This window comes from Rhamphochromis sp. 'chilingali', assembly GCF_963969265.1.
Source record: "Rhamphochromis sp. 'chilingali' genome assembly, chromosome: 13".
NCBI lineage: Eukaryota > Metazoa > Chordata > Actinopteri > Cichliformes > Cichlidae > Rhamphochromis > Rhamphochromis sp. 'chilingali'.
Window position 1 is genome coordinate 9,204,490 of NC_137940.1, and position 15,171 is coordinate 9,219,660.

At 41.4% G+C, this 15,171-nt stretch overlaps 1 protein-coding gene across 2 annotated transcripts in view; it reads left to right on the plus strand.

The window, feature by feature from the left end:
- pcgf3 (polycomb group ring finger 3) overlaps positions 1-13,836 on the plus strand; it is a 72,526-nt gene extending 58,690 nt beyond the window's left edge. For both annotated transcript variants that reach the window (XM_080900726.1, XM_080900727.1), the window contains exons 7-10: positions 4,558-4,646; positions 9,083-9,220; positions 12,356-12,436; positions 13,639-13,836. In XM_080900726.1, the coding sequence (XP_080756852.1) occupies positions 4,558-4,646; positions 9,083-9,220; positions 12,356-12,436; positions 13,639-13,686 (356 nt within the window). In that variant the 3' untranslated portion in view covers positions 13,687-13,836. The remainder of the gene's footprint in view (positions 1-4,557; positions 4,647-9,082; positions 9,221-12,355; positions 12,437-13,638) is intronic.
- The last annotated feature ends 1,335 nt before the right edge of the window (positions 13,837-15,171 follow it).

A 15,171-nucleotide genomic window follows, 5' to 3' on the forward strand; every position in this document is an offset into this window, starting at 1 on the left:
AGTCAGAATTTGTTTATCCAGCATCACCGCGAGCAGGCTGGTTTGTTTACTTGAAATCTTTCTCTCCCACCTGAGAAAATGGACGCTCCTCATTAGGTTCCTATCTAAGAATAGCAAACCAAAGTTAACAGATGGTATCGCAGAGATCACACTGCACTAACAACAGGTGACAGTGGGCGCTCTGTAAATGTTTCTCCTGCCAGAGCTGAGCAGTTTTACACTTAATTAAAGGCTCATTTACCCAGAATCTCAAAATTAGGAACTTTTTTTTAGGTCCTTCTAATCAGCTGAATAAAGTTAACCTCTTCCGCTTTATAGAAGACGGATCGACACTTTCTAATCCATGAGCACAGAAGTCACAACCAGAGGTTGTAATATTTGGAAGAAAGAGTGTGTTTTCAGGAAATGAATGACGCAATGTCTGTTAATTAAACAGAGCACATGTAGTACAGACCTGCATGTGGATCTGAATCAGGGACATTGTGAGTCATGTTGGGACCTTAATCCAAATGCTCCCTCAGTGCATTAATACCCTAAAGAGATGAACAATTACAGAACAAAAATCACATTTTATTGATTACAGGGGACCAGTGGCAGTTCATAATTTGCCCATTTTCTTCCTTAAGTGTTGGCTCTAAGTATGACATATTTGCAGCTTGTTCCTTGACAGTGCATAATCCAGCTCTCTTATCAATATGTTCCAAACACTTTCCAAGGCGGCTTAACAGAGTACCTCCAAGCTCTGCATTCAGTCTCACAGTCTCTCACAGAAACTGCAATATAGAGTTATCTGTCAGTAATATGCTGATTGATTGGAATATACTAAACATGCAAAGCAATATTAGAGATGTTTCTGTGGACTTTCTTGTGTGTGTTTTATTCCCAACTGAAGGTTTACTTACATTAAGACAAACGTGGCATGTGCAACAGGCCCAATATTTTAACCACTGATAACACTGCCATTAAGCTATAATACTGCACGATTTAAGCCTTTGCACAGTAGATCTAAGCCGTGTTAGCTGTGCTTTTAAGTGCATAAGCTGAGTTTTTTCCAAACACTGTTAAAAATCTGGCCTCCTCTAGTATACAGCAAACTCATTTCTCTAAATGACCTTCTTTTCTGAGCACTTTACACAAGAAAATAGGGAGACATGGGGCGATGATGAGTCTGTCGAGTGCCCTTTTCTACTTCATGACAATATAAACGCCCACTCACTAACACACAGTTTACTCCATCTCACTGCCATTACACAGCAGAATCACACGAAAACGTTGTAGTACATGCCTTTGGGATTCGACTGTTTATAAGAGTTCCCACAAATCATAAACCTGTCAGAGTAGATGATTTTTCTGAAACAAAAAGAAATTTTGGAAGAGACAGACTGCTCAGTCTTTCTAATCCCCAGACCCAAGCAATCAACCCATTACACGATGCCATCACCTCGAACAAAAGCCAGGACTTCATGTTTGAGTCACTCAGATGCTCAGGAGTTGTTTGAAGGTGAGGCACAACAATAAGAGCAAGACCCTGGTGATAAGCAATCAGTGAGGCACACTCTGGAGACAATCACCACAGAGACACCAGAGCAGCTCAATAATACTTGGTGGAATTGGTGACAGTTAGCCCAGACAGAAAATGGTCACAGAGGGGTGCTCCCAATAGCATCTGTCTGAGTAGGACTAAACTGTCCACACACACACACACACACACACACACACGTACGTTATTACATCCACTGAATCCAGGAAGAACAGACCGAATTTCTTTGTTTTTTAAAGGTTACAGAAAAGCAATACTTGCCCATGTGGCAATTTTGTCACTGCAATGCAATTTTGACTTTGATAACCAAGTTTCATATCTAAAAATTCAATACTACTACAATATCACAGCCAACAAGAAAATCCCTAGAGAAATATATAAAACTCAGCTGTCCCGGACAACTGTGGAGCATCTGTTTCACAGTGTGAGGTTTGAAATTATCGGGAAGTGTGTTAGATTTAGATATATATCTAAAAGTCTCTACAGTGAGACAGCATGTCATTTTTGAAAATCAAATACTTCGAATGAGACTTCATTTTTAGATGTACCTAAAGTCAAATGAACATCATAATTCTGCCTCACACCTGTAAATGTTTAACCTTTTAACATCCACCAGGTCACTGGCGATTCACTTAGGTTTAGGGTCAGGAGCGGGGTTCGGGTTTTGGACTCCACCGAGGCTGTCCTTTGTTAGCGCTTCTTTTCTTAATTTTCATGGACAGAATTTCTAAAGGAGTCAAAGGATGAATGGCGTCAGATTCCGAGATCTCAGGATCCTATCTCTGCTTTAGGCAGATGATATGGTTCCCTTGGCTTCGACAGGCAATGTTTGGTGACTACAAAAATAGGCTTCCTTCCAAAAATAGGGTGTCTAGACTGTCCATTAGAGAGCGGTGGAGAAGCGGAGTCATTTGGATGGGGGTCAGAGTAGAGCCATTACTCCTTCACACCATAAGGAACAGCTGAGGTGGTTTGGGCATCTTTCTACGATGCCTTCTGGTCTTGTCCTAGGGGAGGTGCTCTGAGCACTGGTGTAACCTTCCTGTATGTTTCTGGTTCGGCACACTGCTGTCTTCACTATTTGTCTTGACCACTTTAGTTTTCTGGGCTCGTGTGGATTCTCGCAACCACTGTGTGTGTTGGTGTTCAGGCTCTGGAGATTCAGGTGGCCCTGATGGGAGTTTGGGTGTTGTCACAGTGTGAACCATCACACCGTCTGTTGTTGTTTCTGCTTGTTTCTCTGTTCCTGCTTGAGTGTTTGGTTTTTGGGTTTCATTGCTGTGTATTTTGCACTCTTTGAAGGGAGGTGATTGTTGAGGGTGAGGGTGAGGGTGATGCACACATGTTCACAAGTAAAGGTTAGGTGTTCTAGGCAAGTCCTACCAGGAGGAGGGTCAAGGGCAAATCCAGGATGTGCTGGAGATATTATATCACCATTTCCTTGGTATTCCCTTAGATAAGTTGCGGGAAGTAACCCAGGGGAGGGACGTCTGGGCTTAAAACTGCTGCCCAGCAGCACATGATTGATGGATGTTAGAATAGCAAAGCTCTGACATCATGAGCGCAGTGGGCTGCTGGATTGATGACAATCCATGTGTTAATGCAGATGTGTTCAGAGTTATTTGTTTGTCTTAATAAATTTCAGTTAATATACTAGTGAATGGAGGTAGTTAACTTTAACAGAATGAAAATGGGTGCAGATCAGTGCATCACGCATACATTTTATGTTATCCAGATGTAAAAGCAAAATTGCCACACTGGAATAAGATGACAAACCTGCCGTTTACATGACTTGTGATGCAGACCTGTGTTTTCAGAAAAGCTGCAGAAATGGTGCATCATAGCATAAGCATCCCTTGAGTTTAGCGTGTATTCTTTCAAAGCAGTTCGCCAACATTATCTCAGGACAGACGTTGGCAATCAGTTCAGGATGTTGTCTGAAATTGCCCCTTGTCATGTGTAGAACACAGCAGGAGCCAGCCTGGGTCAAATGCATTCTCACCTTCAGAAATATGGTTTGCTTTAGGCGAGGGTGCTGTCTCCATAGAACACGGGGGAGGCAGGAAATGAGGCATTTACTTGCTCGCTGTGAACACTATGCGTTCAATCGGGCATCATGCAGAGTTTACACTAGGAAGCTGGCAGGTTGAAGACAACTTGATGTCCAATTTGGCTACATTTGAAATTTGCTGTAGCTTGTCTGGCTTATTTGGTTTTAGAAATTTGCAGTAATTGTTAGATCTCTTCCTGCCTACTTCTGGTAACGAACTGTATGTAAAGCAAGTGAAATTCGTATATTGATGCAGGTAACCTTGTTTTCTACTAGAATTAAGTTACAAAAAAAAAAATCTCACCTGTAGCGCGTGCGTGCGTGAACTCCAAATATAGCTGACCCAGGGTCTTCAGACTTCTCCCAGAGCCAGACCAAAAGCTCTGTGTGATGCATTATTAAACAGTACCTTACCTGCCTTGTAACACTCTGAACACATTATCCTTCAGCAGTGCAGCCTGTGAGAAATGCCTTTTTCTTCCTATTTTACCTTAATGTTCACTAGACTGTGCTGCTCTCTCTGAAAACCAGCATATCCGAGAAAAGGAACAAAGGGCAAACTCAGACAGGGTTAAGTTCAGAGCTGAAGTCACTCCTCATGCAGACCAGAATAAGCGAACGCTTTTTATTGATTAGAAGTTCACCTGTGCTAGAGACGTGCCTGCACAGACGATAAGTCATACAGAGGATGCTTTAACACCCTCAAAGATGTAGTTGGTTTATAAATGGGCTTCTGCAGGAGGTGTTTTCACGCTCCAACAGGCACAGTCTGTTTTAAATACTGCAGGGAGACAAACCTGCCTGTTTCCCTGACAAATCTGTTTTTAACACAGCCACAGTGGACATCAGTAACCCTCAAATCTCTTAACTTGCTAAACATAAAGAGAGAATCTGGATTGAGTCCTACAAACAGCATCTTTTTTTTTTTCTAACTCTTTGCTTGTTTGTTTGTTTGTCTTTTAAACAGGTGATGCCAAATCAGAAGACACGGCCAATAAGGAGGCAGGAGAGGAGAAACCAGAGGAGGACAACGACTATCACCGTAGTGACGAGCAGGTAAGCCTGACGGATGACAACATTTGCTCCTTGTTTCCTGCCTCCGGGGCCTTCTCAAGTGGCAGCCTCTCTTCTACTTTGTTGCATTTCAGAAAGGCACATCCCCCCCCCTTGCTTTGAGATATCGGCCTCTGTTCTGGCACAATCTTAATCCTCGGACCTCGCTGTCAACTGTTTTTTTAATTCCAGATACTTTTTGCTGAAGAGAAAGTCTTTGTGAAAACTGTTGACAGCAAAGTCTGAGGATAATTCAAGCCATCGGGGACATTATGGTGTCCACGGCACCGGGAAAAACAGAAAACCCAAACATAATCCTATCCTTTGCTTTATTAGTACAGAAACGGATCTAAGGAGATATCTGCTTTGTTAGATACCACAGCACTTGAGTTGTTTTCAGTCTAATTATGTTTTATATTTTGCACAAAAGTCCACAAGGCATGGAAGTATATATTTTTTTCCTTTGAGCAGATACTGGAAGTGAATCGGGTAAAATAATTATGGGTTACAAAGCATTGTGTCAGGAACAAAAGCACCAAGGAATAAAAATACTGTTTGTGATAATTGTTTGTACAATTGCCTTAAAAGCCTGAACATCAATTATTGCCTTTATAAAAGTGGCCCCCTTGTGGTTTACCAGGCTGTTTCACAATTACTGGGTTCTTTTGTCTTTCGGCTGTTTGATTTGCACGGAGCCACACAGACACCACAGACACACCACTGCTACCCACTGAACATATTTAAAATGAAAATGGGCCTTTTCTTGATTCCATTTGTATTCCGGCGTGTTCTTAAGCCCTGAAAAATGTCATTAATAATGCAGGAGTTTCTATTGTTGCCGGACAGACGCCATGTGGAAATAATGGCTCGCCGTTTGTTGTACAGGCTGAAAAATTAATCTTGTTCACGTTTTAGCTGTTGCTTTTCTAAAGAATTGGATTTATATTTTAAAAAACAAAACAACCACTTCTTTGCTGCCATGTGGGGAAAACAGGCCGCCCTGATGAGGGTGAAGATCTTGCCCTTTGGATACGCGGCAGCAGTGCAGAATGCACTCGGAATAGCTAATACAGTGGGCTGCGTGAGCTGAATGCAGTGATGTCAGATGTAACTCAGCCTCAGAAGGGTGGGAAGGGAAAATAAGACGAGAGATGGAAAAGAGACAAAGTGTAGGAGAGAGAGGTGATGTCAGGTCACCATGCAGGGGGTGAGGTGATCATAAATACGATTCTCTGGGTTTTATGTCGGAGGGAAGTCTAATGTGAGATGATGGAAAAGTGAGCCTCTTCAGAACATGCAGAAAGGAAATGGCTGAAATAAGAGGATGATGATGGTGCACACTCTTAAAAGTAGGGAGCTTTTAGACCACCAGGGAGTGAAAAGAAGAAAAGGGGGGGGAAAGCCCTTTCACACAAAAATACAACCTTGATTTCAGGAAGGCTGCTGCATTGATGAGAACGGCCGCTGACACAGATGTGATGTGGCAGGAAATCATAATACAGAGTGTCATCCTGCATACATTGACCAGTCGGATAAATGCAAGCACACGCTGCTGGCATATCACATTATCACTGGAGTGGTGTTTTTCTGAAGTCACCTTTACAGTCATTTATACTTTGTGTGAAAAAGGGCTACTCCTGCTGTCAAATACTGCAGTTTGCTACTTATTCTATATATAGAGCTGATGTTTGTGGAGGTGCCTGCTGTATCCAGGACTTCATATTTAGGCTGCCTTCGTGTAATATCATGTACTTTGATTGACAAACCAAGTTCCAAAAATGCTGAGATGATGTATAAGATGTAAATCAGTGCAGTACCGTATTTGCAAACAATTTTACCTTTTGTTTGGATTTTCTGGACAGCACGGAGAGAGTAAAACTCAAATATGCAGAGCTAGCTGTTGTGGTTGAGACCCTCGGGATAAAGGAGCAGCTAAAAGAAGCTTTATTGGGGTTTTTGGTCATATATATACATATTATTCTCGTTGAAGTAATTTGATGGCATGGCTCTGCAAAACGGGATGTTGCATCTCTGAGCAGATGGAAGTGAAAACAGCAGTTTCAGTTGGGGGGAATGAAGATGAAGAGCAATTTTCTCCCAGAAATTGATCGCCCCTTCATCACTGAGATGTAACAACCAGCAGGCGTTGTGAGCATGCATGGAAGACTTCCAGAACGCTCCCCCGCTGTCTTCTGGACGACCTTTTAGAGTATAACCTTGGGGTGTTGCTAGGCGAGAAAGAAACTTGCAACAAGCTCATCTAAAAAGGGAGAAACTAAATTCCTGATAAAAGCTGCAATTAATCAGAGCAGCCTACTTTTGCAGCAAAGCATGAAGCTCGTTTCTGAGGTTAATGTTTCTAGACGAGGTATAAAGTCTCCAGATGGGGTCACCTTCAGGCTCATATCAAATTTTAATAGAGTCAGAACAGATTGTGTAAATTTAATAAACTACAGCTATTTTGGGTTTAAAGAGTCTACTTTGGAGACATTTGCAAGAGCAGCTTCGCTCTGAATTATTTATTGATGTCTCCAAATGTAATTTATCAGAGATCCAAATTCAAAACCCACACAGACAAACTTTTACTCCACACAGAAGAAGGTGCAGATAGAAATGTTGCATCAGCGCTCTGCAAGCATTCGGGACTCGGCAACATGGTGTAAAGCTTTCGCTTCATGACTCCTGAAGGCTCGTGCGATATTTTCTTGATACGCCTCTCCCTTGCATCATCACGTCTGTGTGTTTAGCTGAAGCGGGAGTCCTCGGCTCTGTGAGCACGTCACTAATCTATTTTAATGTAATGAAACTGCCTTGCGGCCTGCTATCAAGCTGCCGTGGAGTCCAGATCACTGCTAAGGGTTTTATTTCACATTATGAGCCTCCCTCATTGCCAACACCACTGGAAAGCAGATATATTATGAATCTGGGTTTTGCTTATTGAAGGGCAGGCTGCTCACTGAAGCGCTGCCAGTGTTTACTTGAGAGCAGAGATGATTTCCAAGTTTAAACAGAAACCAGGGTAATGTTAGCTCTCTCAGTCTCAAAAGAGAAAGATGAAAAGAGGAAGAGGAACACCCACAAATGAATAAATCCAACGCTTCTGCCTTTGTCTCTTGATATGTGCCGCTGGAGCCCAGTAGCAGTAATGCATTCTGACTCCCGCTACCATCCACTGCCAAAAACCACCTACCATGTTACCTCGGGGGGGTGGGGAGACAAATGAATGGGCCAATGGCATTAAGTGTCGGTCGCGTGAAAGAAGCCAATAAACAAAAAACCCCAAAAAACAGCAGCAGAGGTTCAGTGAGATGTTGTGAGGAAGCAGAGGAGGAAATCAACACCAGCGTCAGGTTGAGTTTTTATGAGAAGGTGGGTGAAACGAGCTACAAATCCACCTGAAGTCTTCGGTTTCTTCACACATACCGTGTGAGCTGAATCGATCCCTGCGGCCGGGCTTCTTGGTTTCATGTCTTTGCAAAAGAGATGCTGTAGAAAGGTGGAAATATGTTTGTCGATGTGGGCAGGCTACAGTTCTGGTTACACAGCCAAAACTAAATTGTTGAATGGATTATAAATGGAAGGCAAACCAAATATTGTGGTTGTTCACAGCCTCAGCGACAACAAAAACTGACAAATGGGGCTTAAAGGCTGTTTAGTTATCCAGACTGAAAGCATTTCTGTCATTCTTTAAAAGCAGCATTGAAGATTGAAGCAGTTTTCACAATGTTGGTATAAATCAGGTTTGGCGATTGTCAGCCATCTCTGTCTTCACTGGACAGTTACCTGCTTTATACGTTTAAAAGCACAATCAACGAAACCTCAGCTTTGTATCAAGCTTTTTAATGTCTACTTCAGCTGAGTTGGATAATTTTCTCACATTCAGCTCTGCTGGGTGAAAAGTTCACAGCTGCAGGACTTGTGAATTCTGCCATGAGGTTTTTGACCTTTGCGGAGGTGGGAATTTTGACCTTTAGGTGCTGCCAGGTGAAACTTTCTGGGCTTCTCAAAGTAAGAAGGTGGTTCTTATGAAGACTGCAGACGTCTAAGTTGTTCTGAACTTTCCTAAACCAAAGTGTTTATATATTTATTTATATTTAACTTTACACACATGACTACAGTTTGACTGTGAAACAGCAGCATTTGAAACAGCTTGAGGCAGAGTTATAGGCTCTGTCAATCATGTAACACTAGATTTACGTTGACATTCAGAACAGGGCTCTGCAGTGGACACACTCCACATTGTCACTGATGCTAGCTCTAGCACTGCCCTACTACTTGCTCTTTAAAAGGAACCTTGCGATCCCTCGTGGCTTATATTTAAAAAAAAATGTAGCACTTTAACATGAAACAGTTCTTAATGGCCTTATAAAATGATAAGATCATGTACCCACACTTCAGTGGACGCAGGATTTAAATCCTCATCTTCTGTCTCCTAACAGGTCAGCATCTGCTTGGAGTGCAACAGCAGCAAGCTTCGCGGTCTGAAGCGCAAGTGGATCCGCTGTTCAGCACAAGCCACGGTCCTCCACCTCAAGAAGTTCATTGCCAAAAAGCTTAACCTGACATCATTTAATGAGGTACAGATAATATCACGCTCCACCAGCCCGGGAAACAATGATGACAGGGAAATGAGTCTGTCACGAACTAAATGTAGTTTTAGTGTAAAATTAAAGCTGTAAAGGAAGCAGTTTAAGAGGAAACACTTCCCCCCTCAGCGCTTGTTATCTCCATGTTGATAACCTTGAGAGTCTGCATCACTCTGATCCTTTTATTGCTCAAAGCTAGACTTAACCTGTACATTTGAAGCTTTCTACTAGCCTTAATTACAAAGGAACAGAAATGGCTTCATATGTTTGTTCTTGGAGTTTAAATTAATCCTCATTTTATCTGATGCTGAGCCTCAGTGAGACCCTTAAGGCCATTCTCGGTCTGAAAGGAGCTGTTTTTGCTACTCCCCTCCCTTTAAACCAACTATATTGTCATTAGCTGCCCCTTGTAAACAGAAAGTTTGAACAGCAAGTGGGTGGGGCTTCTGTGCCCAGTCATATTAGGAATATCTTTGACATTGTTCAGAATCAGTAGTGGGTTAAAGCTAAAAAGCTGCTAGAAGCTGAGAATCACAAGCAGCCTGACCAGCAGCTAGAGGCGTGACCCGCACCCTGACACCATCATTTCAAACATTATAAATCCAAACCTGAAAAACTCCACAAAACCTCGACACTTACAGGCTTTCCCTCCAGGAAGTTTTACAATAATTCCTATAGTAGTTTGTGATTAAACATTGAGATTGCAGATTACTGCTTTTAGTCATTTTAATTCCTGTTCTTACAAAAACATTGTTTCTTTTTCCAGAAATGGATTTGTAGCAAATCTCTTAATTCTTGGCGCTTGTTTTAAGTTTTCGGAGCACCAGCTGTCCCGTGTGGGCCCCGCGTATCAGAAAGTTTTAGTTAATTGCAAGAAATTGCATAAAAGGTCACTTTATTGTAATTCTTCTGTACTGACTCATACAATGCCTTTTGTGTTTGTTATATTTAGCAGGAAACAAGCCCATATGAGATCTAATTTTTCTATTAATTATCGTTACCACCCTGTTATAAGCAGCGGGGGATGGGAGGGTGGAGGGGAGTAGGCGATAATTTGACAGATGGATTTTTCGATTGAATCATCAGTCGCCTCCTTGTCGTCTATTTTTCTGTTTTCTCCGTGTCCTTTTTTTTTTTTTTTAAACTGGCTGTCACAGAGATGAGTGGGAAGGCTCCATCATATCGTCGGCCTCCATAACACAGCTTTGGCGAGGCGGATGCTCTCCCAGCCAGCCATTGTTGTCCTATCTACTGACTATCAAAAGATGTTGTTTGAAACGATTTCTGCTTTCAATGCAGAGCCGAGCGCAGAGCATTGTCGGGGAGCAGTACACCAGTTACTCATTGATCATGTTTGTAAACCCATCGTTGTGGCCACGTCAGCCATCTGAATGTCTCTGCAGGAAGTGTTTCCGTCAGATGAAACTAGGATAAAAGGAATGCCCAAAATAGAGGAAAATCAGGGATCGATTCCTGGAATCAAATAGATTTTCTTAGGTCTTCTTTGATGACCATATAAAGACAATAAAGATGTTGTTCTTATTATTAAGCATTATAAATGTGCTACAAGAATAAGCACATTTTTGGCATTTAAAAGACTATCTTGGAAAAAGCTAATCTTCCAATCTCAAAGTTTCACATATAGGAGATGCATGTTTAAAAAATCCATTAATTCTTTTATTTTTATTTTTTTTACACACTCAGTTCTATAGCTGTGGAAACTAGTTCACAACAGCAGTCGCCTCAAAATGCTTTGAACTGTAAATTTAATAACAGAAAATGAACCAAGCACTTGGCAGCTGTGGAGACGAAGAACTCCCTTTAAACAGGAAGAGACGTCCAGCCAGGCTTAGGCCCAGGCAGCAATCAATCACTGATCCATGCTGTAACTATAAGCTTTGTGAAAAGCCAAACTTAATTTTAAAAGTCCCAAATCCAACGTGGGAAACTGGTTCCACAGGAACATGGGAGCCTGAAAGATGAAGGCTCTGCCTCCCGCTCTACTTTAAGGAGCTCCGGGAAACACAAGCCAGGGGCTCTGAGAGGGATGAGTGCTCTATTGGGGGTCTTTAAGTTATGATGGGACTGATTATTCAAGAATTTTAAATTAAATTGTGGTTTTAACAGGAAGGCAATGAAGAGAAACGAATATGGACGGGATGACTCTCTTACTCGTTCCTGTTAATACTCTGTGACATTTCAGGGAAACCTCGCTTGTCAGGAAGCTTTTAGAGCAACCTCATAAGGAATTACAACAATTCAGCCCTTTAAGTAGCAAATGAATGGACAAGTTTCCCAGCATCACTACAAATGATTCATTTAGTTTAAAATCTCATAGAACAAAATTCAGAAGATCACAGTTATGCTTTGATTGGTTTTGGTGTGCCAGATTCTGGTTTCCTTCTTAGATTGCTTTTATTTATTTTTTTCATTCAGCATCTCATTTTTCTGATTTTCATTGTGAGCATCTCTGTTTAGATAATGATGATTTAATAAGTTTCTTCAGGGTTTAAGGGTAAAAAGCATCTCAGCTGTACAATTCAATTTTAGATTTATGGTTTTGTTTTGTCGGACAGAAAACCTGATTGGAGAATGAAATTCTGCCCCTGAATTGCATCCTCCAATCAGACCTGGATAGTTTCAACTCCTCCCAGCCTTAAAATGTGCTCTCTCTGAGAGCCAGCAGGTGGCGCTGTGGCAGTGTCCCTCCCCGGCCTTCACTTTCTCTCCCTCCCTGCGTGCCTCTCAGTATTGATTGGCAGATGCAGATGCGAGGAGCTGCTCAGAAGAATATCAATGCCGGCTTCACGGGGGAGCGGTAGATTTGGCGAGCCGGCATCGTGTTCAGTATCGAACTTTTGGATTCTCTGTGCGGGTGCCAGGGGCCACTCGATGTCAAAATGAGCCCCCCACTCACCCATCCACCCACCCAGCTACATCTCCAGGAAACACTGATGTTAGAATAGAAAGAAAGAGGGGAAAATAGTAGAGTTTCACTTTGTCCTCGCACTAACCAGCAGAGACCTCCAGCATACGCCGCTCATATTAACGTCATGTTGTTAACTACTCTTGCACAAATCGGGTCAGATATCGTTCAGTAATTTGTTTCTGTGCTTCTTTTCTCAGCTGGACATTTTATGCAACGAGGAAATCTTGGGGAAGGACCACACTTTGAAATTTGTTGTTGTTACAAGATGGAGATTTAAGGTAAAAGACAAATGAGTTGTGAGTTTGAGACTGGTATTACCAGTAATATCCAGTTGAATTGATTTCACTGAAATGTTTTTGCTATGTGGACACTTATCAACTGAAAACTAATCAGCTGACTACAGACTGTTCATGTATTGATATAATCAGTTAATATTGGCGACTTTTCCCCAGAAGTAAACTCCAATAGTCTGATGCATTTCCAGGTTATATTTTTACTGAACAGCCATCAGGCAAGCATGCTTTCACCACATGCCATAGCTCCATTTGGTTAACTAGCACAAGCGACATGAGTAACAGTTAGCATCTCATTAGATAAAGCTAGTTATCAAAGCTGCTGTTATTCCTTCTGCATATCATATTTAATTAAATTCAGTTTTACTTATATAGCACCAAACTACAACAGCAGTCACCTCAAGGCGCTTTATACTGTAAGGTAGACCCTACAATAATAGCATTTACACAGATGGTGCTTAGATTTGTAAGAAAAACTGAATTTGAACACAGAGTTTGGCCAACATATCTACAGTGTTTGCTGCAGCAGTGAAGCAGTCCTTTGGTTTCTCTGGCTGATGTAATCTTCTCGTCTAGAGTCTATACCATATACCTGCCTTCATGAGTACCCAGTGAAATTTCAGTTGTGCAGCGTAGGTCACAAAAAACTTCCTAGAAGGACGTCTTCCCAAATGCTTTTCAAGCTTCTTTGGAAGTTATAGAGTATGTAAGTTTATTAGATCACCTATTATAAAAACAAAAACACACAGACTGTAAAAATCTGTCAAAAACTGGTTTAAAATTAAAAATAATGAAGTAATAAGTTCACCTTTTTGTACTCAAGACTTCTTTTAATTAATCGAGTGTAACATCTGGCTTCTTGAAAATGAGGACAAATTATGTTCTTAAAGCGATTTCCCCAAATTCAAGGACTTGTGTTCCAGTTAACAGTGGCGTAAACACAGACATGTGTTGATACATCACGTCTCCACCTGTAACAGTTAATGTACAACTAGGTCTCTGCTGTAGGTGGAAATCCATTTAGTCTGTCATAAATCTGTTATTTCTCGTAGAAGAACCTAAACTATAGCACTTAAACATTAGCATCATATTTTCTAAGCCAATCCATGCTTCAGTGCAGTTAATAAGCTAATTGTGAATGGTTTAAGGCCTTTTGCTCGAGCTTGTGTTTTGCTTGTTCCTTGCAGAAATCCCCCCTCCTGCTCCATTACAGACCCAAGATGGATCTGCTGTAGCTACAACGGACACAGTGGTTGTTTTTTATTTTTCTTTCTGGCCCAGTGGCCGCGGACTGTGCCGAAACCTTTTTAATTTATGCAAAGACGATCAACCAACACCAAGCAAACGCCCGACGGTAAAAGTCAACACAAGCCAGCAAACGTCCATCTAACGGGGAGGGAAAGTGGGACAAACTGACACAAACTGGCCGCCTCTCCAGCACAGACACTGCAACACTGGCGTGTGTTTTTAGAAACTAAAACAACCATTTTTTTCCCTGGTCTGCTACATCCTACATATGTGAACGAAAAAATAAAAAATATGGAGAAAAAGCATATATTTATACTTTTGTACAGAAGAGACACACGGAACCAAGACACTACTGGTGCTCTGTTTACACGCAAACAAGATGTCGGGAATCGTGTGACCGTCTTTTCCAGCTCCATGCAGACTTCATCCTCCTGAGATGATGACTGAGCGGAGGACAGGATTATTTTTTTTTAATATAAAAAGGTGTTTTGTTCTTTTCACACCGCACTCGACACGTCTTGGGAGCACAGAAAGTATATGGAAAAATTTATATAACAGGCATCAAATTTAAGCTGTTTATCAAGTCTCTGATTTCCCTGATTTTTTTTTTTTTGGTTTAAATTTCATTCTGTTGGCTTTGTCTAATTTGCTATTGGGTTCTCAATTGTCAATTGTGAATAGGTTAATTTTTTGTGTCGTTATTTATGTTCTATATACCAATATTGTACATAAAATGTCATTACAGAGAGAGAAAGAGATTGAAGAGAGACTTTAGACTGTTAAAAGAGAGTGGATCCCAGAAGTGCTATCTATATGTTGGGCAATAAATGTCCAGAGGTGATAAATTAGGATTTTTAAAGACAGACTCACTATCAGTATCAAATTATATAAATGCATTTTTATGTTGTCTGAGAAAGACACAAAACAGCTATATCAAATCCTCTGCCATTTATGTGTATGTGGGGTCTAAATGTGTTCCTTTGCCCCGATAGATGAACTTTTAGGGGGCCGATGAGGAGAAAGCTTCACCCCAACCTCATCCTTCCCATCTCACCTTCCTTCAGTAGAACACATTTATTGTTAATTTTAGTTATATTAACACATTTTAACATTACACAAAACACTCATGTCCGTAGATGCCCGGAAGATGTTTCATTTTTTAAACATTGTTTTCGGTACCCACCGTGCAGTCTTTTAATATCCGTCCCTGTGTTTCTGCAGTCTTTCAGTGGCAGCAGCACCAGGCAGGTGTATGCCCATACCACCCACATGTTTACAGCTTTTGGTTTGAGCTGCTAGCTGTAGATGTTTTTTGGCACCCTCCATCCTTCCAGACATTTCCTTCAGCTCCATTTTTACTGCAGAGCTACCGAAGCTGCAAGGTAGAAATGTAGAGATACAGACAACTCCCTCATCTTAACAGCCTCAGAGATGGTCTTATCCTAGTTTCTTTTTTATGGTGAACATGGAAG